The 17,761-nt window shown below is 40.1% G+C and overlaps 1 protein-coding gene across 5 annotated transcripts in view; it reads right to left on the bottom strand.

Annotated features, from left to right (window-relative positions):
• LOC122563237 (neuron navigator 1) overlaps nucleotides 1-17,761 on the bottom strand; it is a 653,551-nt gene that overhangs the window by 26,590 nt on the left and 609,200 nt on the right. For all 5 annotated transcript variants that reach the window (XM_087973627.1, XM_087973629.1, XM_087973628.1 and 2 more), the window contains 5 exons: nucleotides 17,099-17,267; nucleotides 16,412-16,509; nucleotides 12,426-12,521; nucleotides 4,414-4,579; nucleotides 2,124-2,359 (listed from right to left, as the gene is read on the bottom strand). In XM_087973627.1, coding sequence (XP_087829753.1) covers nucleotides 2,124-2,359; nucleotides 4,414-4,579; nucleotides 12,426-12,521; nucleotides 16,412-16,509; nucleotides 17,099-17,267 — 765 coding nt within the window. The remainder of the gene's footprint in view (nucleotides 1-2,123; nucleotides 2,360-4,413; nucleotides 4,580-12,425; nucleotides 12,522-16,411; nucleotides 16,510-17,098; nucleotides 17,268-17,761) is intronic.

Raw genomic sequence — 17,761 nt, 5'->3', positions numbered from 1 at the left:
AGCCTCTTTCTCTTTCTTTAGATTAGATTACTTTACAGTGTGGAAACAGGCCCTTCGGCCCAACAAGTCCACACCGCCCCGCCGAAGCGCAACCCACCCATACCCCTACCTTTACCCCTTACCTAACACTATGGGGAATTTAGCATGGCCAATTCACCTGACCTGCACATCTTTTGGACTGTGGGAGGAAACCGGAGCACCCGGAGGAAACCCATGCAGACACGGGGAGAATGTGCAAACTCCACACAGAGAGTCACCCGAGGCGGGAATTGAACCCGGGTCTCAGGCGCTGTGAGGCAGCAGTGCTAACCACTGTGCCACCGTGCTGCCCATGTCCAACCCTATCAGCATTGGCCTTCATCCTTTGGTATTATGTACTGTATGTTTGGTCTCAATTATCCCACTTGATAACGATGTTCAAATTCTACCATGTGAAGAAGATGTTTGTCCAAAATTCTCTTTTGGATTGTTTTGGTGACTAAGTTAGATCTCATGCTCCAGATTTTGGTCTCCTCATTAACACTTTCTTGACAACTAACATACTCATGTGGGTTGTGCCTCCAGCACAGTCTTTATTACATGATGAGGCGAGGCTCATATTCTCACTTGTAATATTAGAAACTGGTCTTGGATAAATGCACCACTGCTGGCACGTTGAAGAAAAGAACATTTATTACTGCTAACTAATATATACAAATATTATATATACAAGTAGTGTGCCTGAACTCAGAATAAACTACTCAGTTCCAAAGAAAAGCATGCTTTCAATTACATCCTACCTCAAGTGATCACAAAGATGATTGCATCTGAGACTTTTATACCCTTAGGTCACATGCTATAATAGTCATAATATCATGAAAGGGATACTAATCATGAGACATAATACAACACCTAGACAACCCATTCAAAATTTGAAGCTTATATTTTAAGTCTTCTAGAGAAAAGAAGCCCAGGCTACTTTCTACTCTAATCAAAGTTGGTAAGTTTGAGTGCAGTTTAGTTATTCTATCTCCAAACAGCAGTATGAAGTAAGCAAGCACTTTTACAATTTTGGCTGTCTTCCAATCCCTTAACTTTCACTACACACTGGAAAAAACAGGTTCCATAGACAGCTCCATGACTCCAATACACTGAGTAACAGGATTTGGACAGAATCCATCGCGTGAATTGAGTACCATGACATAATACCCACAATTATCTTTTTCACAGTATTATGCACCACTGACTATTCTCTGATGACATTCTGACTCCACTGTCAGACCACAATTCTCAAGCTAAACTGATTTATTTACAAGTCAATTACACAAAAGCAGAGTATGAGGCAAGTAGAGAACTTTTCAATTTGCATTCTTTTCAACTTACCTGACCCATGATGAATAGTGCTCTTTAAGTGTGAATGACAAGGGTTCTACGCTTATATGGCCTTAATTTTAAATTATATTTGCCATGTTCTTGAAATTCCATTCCTACCTGGGATGGTGACTTGTTTTTCCTTCTGTTGCTCCCCCACTTTGGAATGAATGTTGGAGAAGAAGGTAAGGCTGGTATCCTTGTAAATGAGTGGTTGACCCAAGGAAAGCTGGGATTGTGTCCCAGCCACTGTCACATGCTGTGGAATCCTATGTTCAACCAGTTGGCTGAATCTTCCAAGGGGACATATCAATTTTATTGAACAAAACCTGACCCTGGAATTGGGGTCAGGGTACAATCAGACAGTGAACATGAAATCCTGCTCTGTCTTTTTGGCAGAACAAGATTTGAGCTTCTGGAATTCTTCCTGCTTTCCAGCTACACACTTGTGTGTACTTGGCTTCCACAGACAATGACAAAAGACCCTTTTAAAAATACAGCTGACTTCAGTCAGTTTTTAAATCACATTATCTTGTTTAATGACGCCGCCATCAAGAAACCAAATAGAAAACAGAAATCTCTCTGTTTGAGGCATAATGGAGCTTTGTTTCACCACAGACTTAAACATGCAGCAATTCAGAGCACATGAAAGAAAATAATTCAGCATGCCTACGGATTTAAAACTTCAAGTCACTCCATTTCTTGCAATGTCTGGGAGACAAAGAAACAATACAAAGGAGTTTCATCAGCTTGCAATACCTTCTTATAATTACCTTGCATGAATGTGTGTCCATATTAAATGTTACAATGATTTCATCTGTGACCTCTCGTCCTGATCTCTGAACCAAGTACTCGGCCAAGCGAATGGATAGGTAGGACTTCCCAGTCCCACTGGGCCCTGACAAAATAAGCCTTCGATGTTTCAGGAGAAGGCTGATGTAATGCTGCATCATCGGTTTTGGAATTAGGGTTTCAAAAACCAAACTGTCCACACTTTTCTCTTTCAATCCTGAAAGAAAACCAGTTGGATTAATTCTCCAAAAAACATCCTTTTTTTTCAAATATTGTTCAATGCACAAAGAAAGCTTAAACAGAAGTAAAATTCTAAAACATGCTCTACGTACTAGCAACTCATTATATTGTGCATTCATTAATAGATCTGTGAGTTTTAATGTCATAAGCTTCCTATATAAAGTACCAGCTAAGTTTGTCTCCACAATTGCCTCTTATAGATTTTTTTTTGTGTTGCAGGACTGATGCAATCTGGTTCCAAAATTTGCAATATTAGGCTTAAATTTAAAAAAAAATTCTGTGACATCACAAAAGAGATTTTCCTTGATTATGCAGTAACAGTGCAATTGGAAGGGCACATTGACAATAAAATTTCAACAAGTTGAATTGCAGGGGGCCTGCCCACAAATTCATGTTAAGCTGAGCTTTGGGAAAGCCAAGGAAGCCCATTTGCAATTGGTTTCAGCTTACAAATGCACCTCGTGTCAAAAACAAAATGAACATACAATGGCACAGCAAGCATGCGATTGGGGTCCTTATTTTACTATTTATTCAGATCTTAAAATGGCCTGAACTTTTACAGTAAAAAGCATCAACATTGTTCGAAGTTAGCTCTGGAAAAAAAATCAGTAAGTTCTTCCTGTTAATGGAGTGGTCTTCAGATGATTGTGATACAGTCCGTAACATCGTCAATGCAGTCAAACGTATTTTCAGCGTTTTGTTACTGGAGTGCAAAATCCAGGGGCAACTGGGCAGCCTTTGTTGTTGCAGCTCGACAAACAGGAGGGGAAACAGGCAAGTACTGTATTCAGACTCTAGGTCATCAACCTCCTCAAACTGACCAGTGAGGTGCGGGGGGTGGGGGGTGAGGAGGTATTGCAGGGAGACAGAGACAGGGATTGGACATTAAACATGGCTTTTCTATTATTTTGCTCTGTTGCCTGGTCTAACTCTGCTCCAACTTGCCGAAGCTCAGCCGATCAATCTGGAGTTACCAGTCTGGAATTTTGATTGATTAAGGGTCATTCTGTCAGTGGAAATTGCTGACAATTTGGACCCAACTTGGCTTGAATTTAGATGATGACTCATATTAAACTTGAAATGTTAGCTTTGTATTTTTTTTCTCTCTCTCCACAGGAGCTATCAGAGCTGCTGAGTTTCTACAACACTTTGCTTTCTATTTGGGTTTATCTAATTTTGACTCATCATGTTTACACTGTACCGTGCATCATGGGCATGGGGAGTAAGCCTCCTGTTATTTTCAAAGGTCTTCTTATTTAACACAGCATTTCTAATCCCGATTATGCTATGTGCTGGAAGGGATTGTGAGAAGCATGAGGAGGGAAGCTGGATATCCAGGGCACATTAGAAAAGATCAGAGGCTGCATCTTAAAATGGAGGAGCCCAGGGGGTACAGAAAGCTGGCTGGGATTAATGAAGCAGGGAAGCAGCAGTGGGGAGCCGGGGTGTAGGGTAGGGGGGGTGGTAACAGCTAGAACAGCAGAGAATCAGAGTAAATGGAGCCAGGGATAGAGGCTGTACAGAGCCATGGGGTGCTGAGTGGCATCAATGCATTGGAGATAGATGCCAGCAAACTTTCGAAGGTGTTACAAAAATGCAGATGATATTTAAATAGTTTATAACAGGTTTAAAAGTGTTACAGATGTGTTTGAAATATTTGAAATCATAATTATTTGGATACTGGGTAGATACTCAAGTGCAGAACCAGCCATATATTTTCTGTCTCATTGATTCATTGAGAATCAATGTTGTGTGGTTATGCCATGTCTAAATAATGATGATCTTGGACCAGTTTCATTTGGGTTGATATTATTGAGTCAGTCTCAGCACAAATAGAGACTCATTGATACAGCTAGACCATTATAACTCTCACAGTATAACATACATTCTCTATGACTCCCAAAAATCAAAACAGTGACCAACAATCTTGAACTGATCATCAATGAAAAGCAAGCACATTTTATAACAAAAAAAGGGTAAAATTTGAGTGAAGTGTTTGGAAATTGTGTGTTATTTCTTTTATTCACTGACCTTTCAAAGTTACAGAGAATGTAGAATCTTTTCCCATATATCTATAGGGCAGCATGTCTGGTGCATCTGTTCCAAATACACGTTTTACGTGATCAATGCTGTAGCAGTAAATAGCGTCTGTGTTCAATCCAAGACTAGAAACTGGATCCACCTTTGTAATGTAGTCCTATGAGAAAAGTACAGCCTCGTAAGATGGGGGCACATTTTACTGAATATTTTGTTTAACTTATGCAAAATTTCCTGGGTGTCTATTTTGTGCATACAGTAAATGTATTTACAATTAAAATCATTATTGAACCTTAAATTTGAATTGAATCTTCAAATACAAAGTATGCACTTGGTTCTATATTTCATTTGAAGCAGTTCAGACATTTCTGTAAAGTGAGATGGAGCTAATTTAAAGGAAGTGCAGAAATAGAGATTCTTCTCTGTATAATGTACACAAACTTTCAAGAAAACATGATAAGGCTATTAAGTAAACATATCTGATCCTTTGCTTTATTAGAGGAGTCGGTTATTAAAACACTCATGACTACTCACAGACTGATGCAATGCATGCAGCAAGTATAGGACAATATTCAAGTCTGAGCTGACAAGCTGCAAATAACAACTATGCATGACAGTCATGACCATCTCCAACAAGAGAGAATTTAACCATCTATCCTTGACATGCAGTGACATTACTATTGCAGAATCCCCTGTAGCAATATCAGGGAGGTTACCATTGACCATAAGTGAACTGAGTCAAGATTAGAGTTGTGCTGGAAAAGCACAGCAGGTCAGGCAGCATCCGAGGAGCACTTCATCAGGAAGTAGCCTGGAACCAGCTATCTAAACTGCATCTTCAAAAGGTCAGAATGCTGTAGTAACACACCTCTTGATTCTCTAAAGTTTATCTATCATCTAAAGATACAGGTCAGGAGTGTAACAGAATACTCTCCTCTTGCTTGGGTTCAACAAGCTTGACATCATCCTGGACAATGGAGCTCACTGAAATAACACTTTATCCACACTTTAAACATCGACTCTGTCGAACACTGGCACAGAGTAGCAGCAGTCTGCACCATATACAAAATGCAATGCAGCAGCTGCCCACTTCCAAACCTGTGATCTCTATCAGTAAGATATGATCAGCAAATGCACGTGAGTATCACCACTAGCAAGTTCCCCTCCAAGCCAGTGATCACACTGACTTGGAACTATAGCAGCCTTCCTTTAGTGTTCCAGGGTCAAAATGCCCTTCCTAGCAGCATTATGGGTGTACCTATATCACAGACTGCAGTGGTTCAAGAAGGTAGCTCCCACCACCTCCTCCAGGGCAACTGGGAAAAGTCAACCTGTGCTTACCTAAACAGTGAGGCATTTTTAAAAAGTGTCACATGCAAGGCCAGCATTTATTGCCCATCCATAATTACCCCCAAGAAGTTGGTGATAAGCCATCTTCCTGAGCTGTCACAGTCCATGATGTGTGTAAGGGAGAGCGCAGACATGGTTGAAGGTGGAAACTAAAAAAAACTGGAAGAAGCTTGAAAAAATAAATCTTATTTAAAATATGCAGTTGACAGTACTCGGCAAAAATAGCACCACTGTTTAAGGACACATTCAGTTGTTCATAAAATAATCACTGACAGTAATAACCCAGTCATACTTGATTGAACTGGTGTACCTTTTTTTGAAAACAAAGGAAGGGTATGTCGGGTAGTGTGATCTTACAGTCGGATAAAAGGTCAGCACAACATAGAGGGCTGAAAGGCCTTACTGTGCTGTACTGTTCAATGTTCTTACAGTGACAGGGAATGTGAATATTAAAATACTCACTGATTTTAGTGGGTGCTGATTCTGGGAGGGTCCACAGTTTAGACTGTGTCAGAACCCCGAGTGACAAAGTGTGGATTTAGTACCTGGGCAACTGCCTTTTGAAATTACTTATGGAATTATAATCCAACACTACTTCAGTTACAGTGGATCCAGATCCCAACAGATCCTGAGTGACAGCTGCAACTTCTGGAATCTGCACCGGCCCAATATCCTGAGCTTGAATCAGATTCTAAAGGGATACAGACATTGAATGTTGGCAATTTGTCAATCCTTCAGCAAGTAGACCTCCACCCTCCAAAAAATTCACCCCTTCTTTACAAAATGGGCAACTGTATTCCATTACACACAAGTGGTGGGACTGTGCATTCCGTGCTGAAGAAAGAGCTGTAGTTTATTTCATGGTTTCTGGGATGTGAGGTAATTTGAGGTTATGAAATCAATCAGCATTCCCACTTCCAATTATTAGCCAGTACCAACAGCTGATTCCACAATTACAGATTGGACAGTGAGTACATGTCTATCTCCATAATTTTAAAACAGGAGGCAATAAGTTAAGTATAAAAGTGTTGGTTTGATACATTGGTTATGTGGATATTGCCTTTTTTTTTCAAACCTTCAATTTTTTTCCCTTCTTCTGTTCGCAACCACTACAACAACCCTGCCTGATAGTGGACTCTGGTGCAAAGGAGACAAGCTCCTCAAAGACAATTATGGAAAACTCACATGGAAATCAGAATTATATTCTTGCGTCCAGTAAAGCTTGGATACTGCCAGTGACTCAACAGGATAATGAGGGGTACAGTGTTGGCCAGATCTTCCAGCACACAGAATGCACAGACTTATGCAATTCAGAAGTGCATTGGCCTGTAGAGCAGAATATATTTATTGCCAACTTGCTCTTGAAGAGCTGAATTCCTTGCTGAGTTCTGGCAGCATACCAGCCAACTGCTGCCAGTTACCTTGCTCGACTGGTCACCACTCACATGAGGCTTGGTAATGCCTGTCAGCAGAATGTTTGATCATGAGTGAATGCCAAAGGCAGACCAACCTTGCTATCACTTAAAGATAGGAGGAAGTGAGGACTGCAGATGCTGGAGCTCAGAGCCGAAAATGTGTTGCTGGAAAAGCGCAGCAGGGCTCCTGAAGAAGGGCACATGCCCAAAACGTCGATTCTCATGCTCCTTGAATGCTGCCTGACCTGCTGCGCTTTTCCAGCAACACATTTTCATCACTTAAAGATAGATCATCAAACTGAAACACTGACTCGATTTCAGTCTTCACAGATGCTGCCTGCACAGTTTTTCCAAGATTTGGTTTGTTTCCTAAACTCACTGACTGTCCAATCTGTACTGGCCCAAAAGTCTGCTTTCAACTTGCTACTTGTTCTACTTGCCTCTAATTTGTCATTTCTTACTCACAATACCTCACTATCAATTGCTCAACGACTCTCTCCTGTTTACTAATTCATTCTGGTTGCCTTACTCTCTTTCTGTGCTTCCCCCTCTCACTCCCCTCTCATTCATTACTGCTGTCTGGAGGCCTCACCTGCAGTGAGAAGGAACAAAATGGTCAAGTGAGACGGTGAGAATCAGTGAACTGGGAGCAACCTGGTGGTCTGTTTAAAAATGCAGACTGGACAGGTGCAGTTACAATACCATCTTGATAAAAACACACATGGACTGCAATGAAACTAAAATGGAGTAACACTTCAGACAAGTTCCCGAACTTATAAACTGTATGAAAACAAAATATGCGACTAGTGCATGCTTTGCCTGGGCATATGTGTGCTGAGGCTATCTAAGGTCAGCTATCTCAGCTAAGGGTGGACATAGGAGGCCACTGCTCATACTTCAAGCTAAGTCTTGAGTTTAGCAAATAAGTATCAGGGTCCAGCAGAGTGCAAAATTTAAACACACTCACCAAGAGACAGTCTTTAATAAACGCAAGTGTGGTAACTTAGTGCATGCAATTTGATTAATAGGATTTGGTTTATCGCACATAACACCAACTTTTAAAAAAAAACACTAAGTAACCTAGTTTTAAGTAACCAATTGTTATGTTACTAAATTACATAAAATTTATTCAAAGCTTACTTTCAAACCTGGCAATTAGGGCCTTTTTGCACTTTAAAAAGGTCAAGTTTAACACCTGCTGTGAAGGCCTGCAAAAGGCATGTGATTGGCAGAAATGTGCAATGGTGATGAACTAGATCTGGGGACGTAGCTTGTTTTGCGGGTGAGGTCAACATCCAGTATGATTCCTTTTAATCCAGGGCAAGAGATCATTAAATTCAATTCACACTGGCTATACTTGCATTGAAATTCCACAATCTTTTGGCCTGCTCTAGGGAACTGCAATGAAAAGAGAGCAGCAGAGAGGCCTATATGCCTGGTATTAATTTTGAATAAGGTATTTATTTGGAACAAGTGAATTATACTAGCATTTCACAAAACAAGCCTATTTTATAGTTAGAATGGAGCCATTATTTGGTGCTGCTGGAGACCACCAAATAAACTTAATGACTAGTTTATTGCTTAACTGTCCAGTTTTATTACGTAGTTTAAGAATCCTTTACATGCTGTGGCAAATCTTACAAAAATATTTGGAGCATGGAAAGTAAAACTTTGCTAAATGTAGGCATGAAACTTGGCAATGGAAATAGATCACATGGTTTACAACTTCGAACAAAGAGATTCACAATCAAATCACTGTCAACCAGTGTCTGAATTCTAACACAATTCAAAGCATAATAGTTCAAAATAACATTACAAAATGGGATCAAGGAAAGATATCGGTAAAACAAAACAATTAATGTTATAGTGCCGCACTAGGGATTGTCTCACCTGATTAATGATTTGTTTCAAAGACTAGAGTCATAGAGTCATAAAGATGAACAGCATGGAAACAGACTCTTCAGTCGAACACATCCATGCCGACCAGACATCCCAACCCAATCTAGTCCCACCTGCCCGCACCCGGCCCATATCCCTCCAAACTCTTCCTATTCATATACCCATCCAGATGCCTTTTAAAGTTGTAATTGTACCAGTCTCCATGACTTCCTCTGGCAGCTCATTCCATACGTGTACCACCCTCTGTGTGAAAAAGTTGCCCTTTAGGTCTCTTTTATATCTTTCCCCTCTCACCCTAAACCTATGCCTTCTAGACGAGAAAGGAAGATTGGTGGCAGCACTTACACCCCAACCGAAAGCTGTCAGTGGTTGTTAATCCAGAACACAATATATTATTGCTTTATTTTTGTCACACAACTGAAATTTACCAAACACATTTGCTCAAATAACTCTTCTTTTGACTGTGTTATGCACCACAAAACCCACCCAGCAATATAACACCCCCTCTCTATTCAACTCTAATTGATTCATTTATAGAACAAATGAGTGCATTTAGAACATAGAACAATACAGCACAGAACAGGCCCTTCGGCCCACGATGTTGTGCCGAACATTTGTCCTAGCTTAAGCACCTACCCATGTACCTATCCAATTGCCGCTTAAATTGCTGCAGAAAGGCAGTTCGAGGGGGATCTGCCTTTGGAGGTAGTATGGGCTGAAGTCAGAAATAGGAAAGGTGCAGTCACCTTGTTGGGTGTTTACTCTAGGCCCCCCAATAGCAGCAGAGATGTAGAGAAACAGATTGGAAAACAGATTTTGGAAAGGTGCAGAAGCCACAGGGTAGTAGTCATGGGCGATTTCAACTTTCCAAATATTGATTGGAAGCTCTTTAGATCAAGTAGATTGGCTGGGACAGTGTTTGTGCAGTGTGTCCAGGAAGCTTTTCTAACTCAGTAAGTAGATTGTCTGACCAGAGGGGAGGCCATATTGGATTTGGTACTTGGTAACGAACCGTGACAAGTGATGGGCTTGTTAGTGGGTGAGCATTTTGGTGATGGTGACCACAATTCTGTAACTTTCACCTTGGGTTATGGAGACAGATAGGTGTGTGCAACAGTGTAGGTTTTACAATTGGGGGAAGGGTAAATACGATGCTGCAAGACAAGATCTGAGGAGCATAAGTTGGGAGCATAGGCTGTCAGGGAAGGATGTCGTGGAAATGTGGAACGTTTTCAAGGAACAGATACGACGTGTCCTTGATATGTATGTACCTGTCAGGCAGGAAAGAGATGGTCGTGTGAGGGAACCATGGTTGACGAGGGAGGTTGAATGTCTTGTAAAGAGGAAGAAGGAGGCTTACATAAGGTTGAGGAAACAAGGTTCAGACAGAGCGCAGGAGGGATACAGAATAGCCAGGAGGGAGCTGAAGAAAGGGATTAGGAGAGCTAAGAGAGGGCATGAAAAATCTTTGGCGGGTAGGATCAAGGATAACCTCAAGGCCTTTTATGCGTATGTGAGAAACATGAGAATGACGAGAACGAGGGTAGGTCCGATCAAGGACAGTAGTGGGAGATTGTGTATTGTGTCGGAAGAGATAGGAGAGGTCTTGAATGAGTACTTTTCTTCAGTATTTACATTTCTTCTTTTCACAACCGAAATATCATCCTTGATCAATATTGTTAGACCCACTTCTATCATTTATGAATGAATGCAACAACAACACAATCTTAAGCAGGAATAGCTCTAACATACTAATTACACCATAAACATAACAATACATAATTACATCCGAAGGCAGCAGAAATAATTATTTTATTTATTCATAGAATTTTTTGGCTGGGGAACATTTGTGACCACCTCTAATTACCCTTAAACTGACTCATTTACTAGGCCATAACAGGTAAAGATGGGAGATTTTGTTCTCTGAAGGACATTAATGAGTCTTTTCCTTTTCATACAACAATTGATAGCGGTTATTTGTTGCTATTACAGATTTTTTTTATTGAATTCAAATTTCACCATCTTTTATGACTAGATTTGAACTCGAATCCCCAGAACATTAGCCTGGGATTTTGGATTACACATCAGGAGACATTAATGCAACATCAGTTCTGTTTATAAAAGAAAAATAAATCTTATTTTGACTTTATGCACTCAAGGGAAAAAATCTGTAAAAAGAATGTCAGTTAGTTATCTCAGAAAACTAGATGTTGTGAAAGGTTGTCCTCACAAACACCGTGGTAAGGGACAACTGGAGTAAACAGACTCTACAAAGGTGCAGAGGGACTTGGGGATCATGTGCATAATTCTCTAAAAGTGGGCAAGCAAGTTGGGTTTACGAATAGCGGCATAGAGTATAAAAGCAAGGGAGTGATGTTGCACCTCTACAAATCAATGGCCAGATTACATTTAGAGTATTGTGTTCAGTTCTGGGCACTGAATTTAAGGAAAGATGTTGTAGTCCTGGAGAGAGTTCAAAAGAGATTTACTAGAATGATACCAACAATGAAGGATTTTAAATACAAGGAAAGATTATTGACAGGGTAAAGAGGATATTCTGTTTCCATTTGTTGGTATGTCAGTAACCAGAGGTCACAATTTCAAGACTGTCAGTAAGAGAGAATGAGAGGAGGAGAAACTTCCTTACTCAGAGCTGTTAGGAAATGGAATGTACCACCCGAGAGAATGGAGGAGGTGATTTCAAAAGAGAGCTGGATGTATGTTTGAAAGTGATGAGGTTAAAGGGCTATACAGATAGAGTTGGAGCATGGGACAAGCTAGGTAGCTCTTGTGGGAGCTGGTACAGACTTGATAAGTCGAATGTTCTCCTCTACTGTAAAATTCTATGATCCTAAATTGTGTCACGTCACAATTGAAGGATGAAATTAGAGCCCAGATGCACACTTGGAGCAGTGGTCTCCTCCTCTAGAAAATATTTCAGTTCAGGCACGCTTCCTGCCAAATTTGAAAATGGCATATATCAAGTGTGAAATGCTTTGCAAAATACTACTGAGTCCAAACACCTACATTTTTTTTGGATTGAGGTCAGCTTTTCCAGATCTACTTTGATTATAACCAGACCCATTCTGTACCACCAGGTGCTGCCAATCTGGTTTCATAACCCTCTTGCCAAACTTCCCCCCTTCAAAGGCTTGCTCCCAATCCAGGTTGTCATTTGAGCTGACTGATATTCAGATGCCCTTGACTGACAAGCAGCATTGGGAAGCTTGATTGGAGTCTGCTGCTCACTAGCTTTACATACATGAATTCTTCCACTGCAAACAATTGTCAGAAGGATGCTAGGTAGAAAAGTCATCTCAGATAACAACAAAACAGACAAACCTTAAATACTTGACAGATAACTCCATCTAACATAGTCCAGTCAGTTGTTGCATTTACTTTGGTGGAACCAATGAAAAATTCTTGCTGCTTTTGGGTCTGTTGGGGAAGAAAAAGAGGTAGGATTGTGTCCCTGATTGGAATAGTTTGAAACAACACACACAACGATATGGAGTAAATGCAGTTATTTTGTAATTGGAGCTTAAGGTGCCAGAGGATTGAAATAGGAAAGTCTTTTCCAGTGTCCGGACATTCATGAGATCTGCACATTAAACAAAACATATCAAGTGTGTGTACAACACTGGGGACGAAATAAAAAGATTTGATTGCAAAATAAGCTGTTCAATTAGCCAGTTCAACATCAACTCCCAGACAGATCAGACACAGGTTATTCCAACTTACTTAAAATGATAGAGAAATTGTTGGTTTTGCTGAAGAAATAACATATTTTTATGTTTAAAAAGCGCTATTTTTGCCTCAAATCAAAAACAGCACTGTGCAAAGTGCAAGTTCAGACAGGTTTTTTAAGAGACCAAGAAAATATTATCCTCAGTGTTACATGCTTCCTCTTTTCAGCAAGGGATTCAGAAGAAATGAAGTTTCGGTCACATCTGTACTCAATGCAAATGATGTGGGAGCGTTGTCATAACATTTCCTGTCATTTTGCGAGGGAATTCAAAAATTAATCTATCCTCAATTACTATTTAAGAACGCTAAGCATTAGAGGAGTTGCAAGTGTTAAAATTTCTTTTAAAGGATAGAACTGTCTTACAATGGTTATGCCAGAAGGGTTCAAATGTGGCAAGAGTTAATAGGCTTCAACTTCATCACCAATTAACACTGAATTAGGCTCTTAAGGAGGAATATCAATAAATTTCCTTGGCCTTATTTGGTATAACCACCAATTTTAAACCCATCCACTCTTTATCTCACATGCACACACAAATGCACATAAGTCTATGGGGTAAATTTGCATTTGCAGATACATTCTGTTTTGGTCAAAATCTGTAGACCCAGTGAGTCAGTGTAGCATTTTATAAATTCCTGGTTTGAAATAAAACCACTCTGACTTCACACAGATGGAGGCCTCACACCTAAAATATATTGTCTGACCTGAGATGTCATCTCTGGTATACACTGATAAAACCTTTAGTTATCATGGGGCAGTGACTTGAAAGAAATTCTGGGATTTGCATTTTCATCAATTGAAACCGGCATCTCCTTTCTAACTGAGTAAGGATTTAATGGGAGGGAGTCAGCCATTTAAGGTTTGTTAAATACATTTGCATCAGTTGTATGACCCTTTGATCTTTTACTTATAAATTCTGTGTCTGATGCCTCCTCCCCCTGTACCTCTGATGAAGGCTCAATGCTCCGAAAACTAATGTTCTCAAATAAACCTGTTAGACTATAACCTGGTGTAGTGTGATTTTTGACTTTGTTCAAACCAGTCCAACACTTGCGGTGCAGGCTCGAAGGGCTGAATGGCCTACTCCTGCACCTATTGTCTATTGTCTAACACCGGCACCTTCACATCATAATATACTCTCACCAGTTTGGATCAACAACAATCAAGTGATTATGAAAAGTTTACGATTGAATTTAGGATGAGAGAAGGAAAGAAGGAAAAGTGCTAATTGTCAATCAAATTGTGATGTTTGAGACCAAGGTTATCATAGTCTTATTTTATTGTAATTTCACGTGAGAACTGACAAGTGGGTAAATCATTCATGAGATGCCTATTTCTTTAAATCTAGTTAAATTGTATTACACTCTTTTGCCTTGCATTGCAATAAATTAAAACCGCAATGAACGTTTTTTTGCTATTAACCACGAAGAGGCCGTTTGATGCTTTTGCCCAATAAAATGCTTCATTTAATGTTGTTCATCCAGTGTGCAAATGATACAAGGGTCAATTTAAACAAAAAAATCAAAATATATGTTTAATAATGAAGAAGGTGAGAACTGCAGAAGTGTCAAGATTTTCCATGTACTGTACATTGATCATAAACTAGTTCAGACAAAAAAAAAAGGAACCAGATCGGATAATAGAACAATATATTACAGTCTTATTAGATGACTGTCTAAAGGGGAGCATGTTATACTTCAGCTATGAAGGGCTTTAGTCAAATCAATGGAGAGAATTTGTTCAATTTTGGGCACTGCACCTCAGGAAATATATTTTGCACCAGTGCAAATTCACTAGAATTATTTCAGAAATTGAAAAGGATTAAGTTAGGAGGACAGGTTGTGTAAATTTGGCTGATACTGTCTCTCCACATAGTCCCTAATTAATCCTTTCTACCAGCATTCAGCTCCATTATCCCTGCCAGCGAACCCTAATTCCTGTTGTGACCACAGACTACGTGTGTCCCTATGCACCTGTGTGTGAATGCAGCCACTGAATCCAGAAGGGAGCTTTTTAAGAAGACAACCACATCCTTCCAAATAATGGGGTGAGCACGAAAATCAACAAACAGTTCAGTCTGCAATGCAAGCACTTTTAACAACAGTCAGGGGAAAACTGCTGATGGCATCACTACAGTTGAGTGAATTCTGCAAATTGCTGTATCTTTGAAGCTCATGGGCAATAATTCCTGTCGGGGGAGCTGTTTTACCAGCAATCTTGAATCTGTGGCCAAGCATAGTGGGTAAGTTATGAGCCTGCTGCTCAGCTCATGTACTGCCAGCTTGCCTGCAAAAGAACCATAGTCTGAAACAAAGAAACTATTTTGCTACTCAATTCCATCTGGTCTCCCAACTTACAGCAAAAATCATTTGAACTTTGGAGAATACAGAACAATGGACAATCAAGGTTCAAACATTTTAAAAAATGAAACATAGAACAAGGAGTTTGTTTTCGTCCACTCTACTTTTTTATTCAAAACTTTCTCGTCCTTCGTTCTTGTTTTAAGACGCTAACTCTTCATGGGATACCACTTCCTAGATGCTAAACATTGCATGCCTCTTCACTCATATTGGAATACTTCACAAGGAAGCTAAGATAGGTGGGTACATTCTCCCAGTCTTGACCCACTAGCAGCAAACATAGAAATATTGGCAGAGTAATTTCTGGATATAAAATCTTGATGTGGAAAACACAAAAGTCATAATAGAAGATCCTGACTGTGTCCACATCCAACAGGAATGTGTGCCCTGGGTGATAGCAAATGGGAGCATGAACATTAACTCGTTTTTATCTCCTTCACGAAGACTGCAGATGTCTACTCATTGCAAATAGCTACTTCAGCTGATGATCAAAGAAAATAACCAGAGATTGTCCTGACTACATGGTCTGGATTTTACAAAAAGTCAGGCTCTCTGCAGCCCAGTGTTCATTTTAAGCAGCGATCCCATCTTTGCTTAGCTGGCTCCTTTACTTTACTTTTTCAGGGGAAATCACGTTTTGATTACTATGAGGCAGGACTTCAATCTGTCTCTCCATTTCACTGAGCTGTGGGCCAATTGGAGGCTGGCAGCTCTGCACACTGCTAGCGCCAATCAGGTGCAGTGGTTATCACTGGTACTGCAAGTAGATCAAGGAGGTGGCATTCAGCGATGGGCATAGGTATGTCTGGGATCCAAGTGGAGCTATGCCAAAAGGCAAGGCTAAATTTGCTTGGCTACATAATAGTGGGAATCCTGTCCCACTGCCCATTAGATTGGAGCAGCACCAGGACGAGGCCCTTAACTGGGCATTCATTGTCCACTCAAGAGCCTCAGTTGGGCCACAGATGGGCAATCCACCCAACAGCTCCCTTAATGCCTACAAAACTATGGTATGGGCAGGATGAGTGAGTCAGTGGTGAGCCCACTGCCAATGACATGGTGCCCTAATTTAATCATACCCCACCTAATCTTCTGCTCATGAGTGCCCAGTAAAATCCAGCTCTATGATTCAACTATTCATGGCCTTGACTGGAGAAAGCAATCATGTTTACACATAATATCATAATTCCAAACTATGTCTACATTAACATGCATCTTACTTCATTGCAAATCTGCTCCTCGGTGAGATGAACCACAATTCGAACATTCCTTTCCTCTTTCAGGGATGAACTAGTCACCCCATCCATTGGTGATACATCTGAATTGGAAACAAGACAAAATACTGCAAAAGTGCATTTACCAAGTGGGAGCAAACCTTAGCATTCTTTTTATATTGCATTAATTACACATCCATAACAAATGTTGGTGGAAAAAAAAACTCCATTGTATTGAAGGAGAACAGCTCCCCAAGTAGGCACAAATACATTGCTTAATAGCATGACAGACTTACAGTTTACAATAGATTGCCCTGGAAACATCAGGGAGTTTCCGAACTAAAGGGTAATCGTGAAATGTAGATTTTAAGTCAAATGGTTGAGCACCTGAATCCTGTCAGGTTTCTATAATCAGTGTCTAATTTTTCCTTTTAAGCAAACTGATTAATCTTGAGTAAATCAAATAGGAGGCTGAACTGGAAGAGGCCAAGCAACAATGACACGAGGAGACGACAAAAAAACAACAACTGCTGGCTGTGGGGACAGCTGCTTCAGTTTTCGAAGCTGACTTCCTGTAGCATGCCAGACCTTACTTTTTATGAAGTCAGTTCTGGCAGTCTTAATAGTGTTGTAGCTGACGAGAAAGGTAGTGGATATCAGAGGCTTTTCTGTTTTGTGAATCAAAACTATTACCTTGATCAACGGAATCTGTCAGACTGAGACTGAATGAGTGAGCTAAGGTGAGTCCCAATGATCGCCGAGGAGAGGAGGTGGCAGATGATAATGTGACGGTCTGTGATGTCCCAGAGCCGGTATCTGCTTTGAGACGGTCATTCTCCAGTTTTAATGCCTCAATTTCCACCTGGGGAAAGGCAAGAACAACTTAATGAACACATTTGTCTCTTATTGTGCTGGGATCACAGGCCAAGTATTAAATCATAAAAAGAAAGTCTTTGAAGTCCTCACTTCCGATATTACTTTGACAAGAGTTTTGATATTTTCAATACTTGGAATTGAAAATTGCTCTCTGTAAAATTATTCAATAGAACTGATAAAGCCTCATACTTTAACAGATTTTACTTAGAGGCTTATAATGCAGATTGTTATAAATCTATCACCTCAAGACTGAAGACAGAAAATTTAAAAAAGTTATCAACTGTTTCACAAATGAGAACTATTGCAACTATTGAGAAAACCATTATGTACTTTCACATCTTTGCTGCTTGGATGATAATCTACAAAGCAGAAAGTCTAAGTACTGTCAAACTCAACTGCTTTACATTTCACTGAAAGCAATATAATTGAAATCAGTCAGTTTTACAATGGACAAGCAATCCGTAATATCAGGGTTCCACC

This window comes from Chiloscyllium plagiosum, unplaced genomic scaffold (genome assembly GCF_037043375.1).
Source record: "Chiloscyllium plagiosum isolate Xiang-an unplaced genomic scaffold, Cpla_swu_hap1 HiC_scaffold_26, whole genome shotgun sequence".
Taxonomy (NCBI): Eukaryota; Metazoa; Chordata; class Chondrichthyes; order Orectolobiformes; family Hemiscylliidae; genus Chiloscyllium; species Chiloscyllium plagiosum.
Note: the sequence above shows the minus strand (reverse complement) of the source record. Positions and strands in the feature narration are given on the sequence as shown.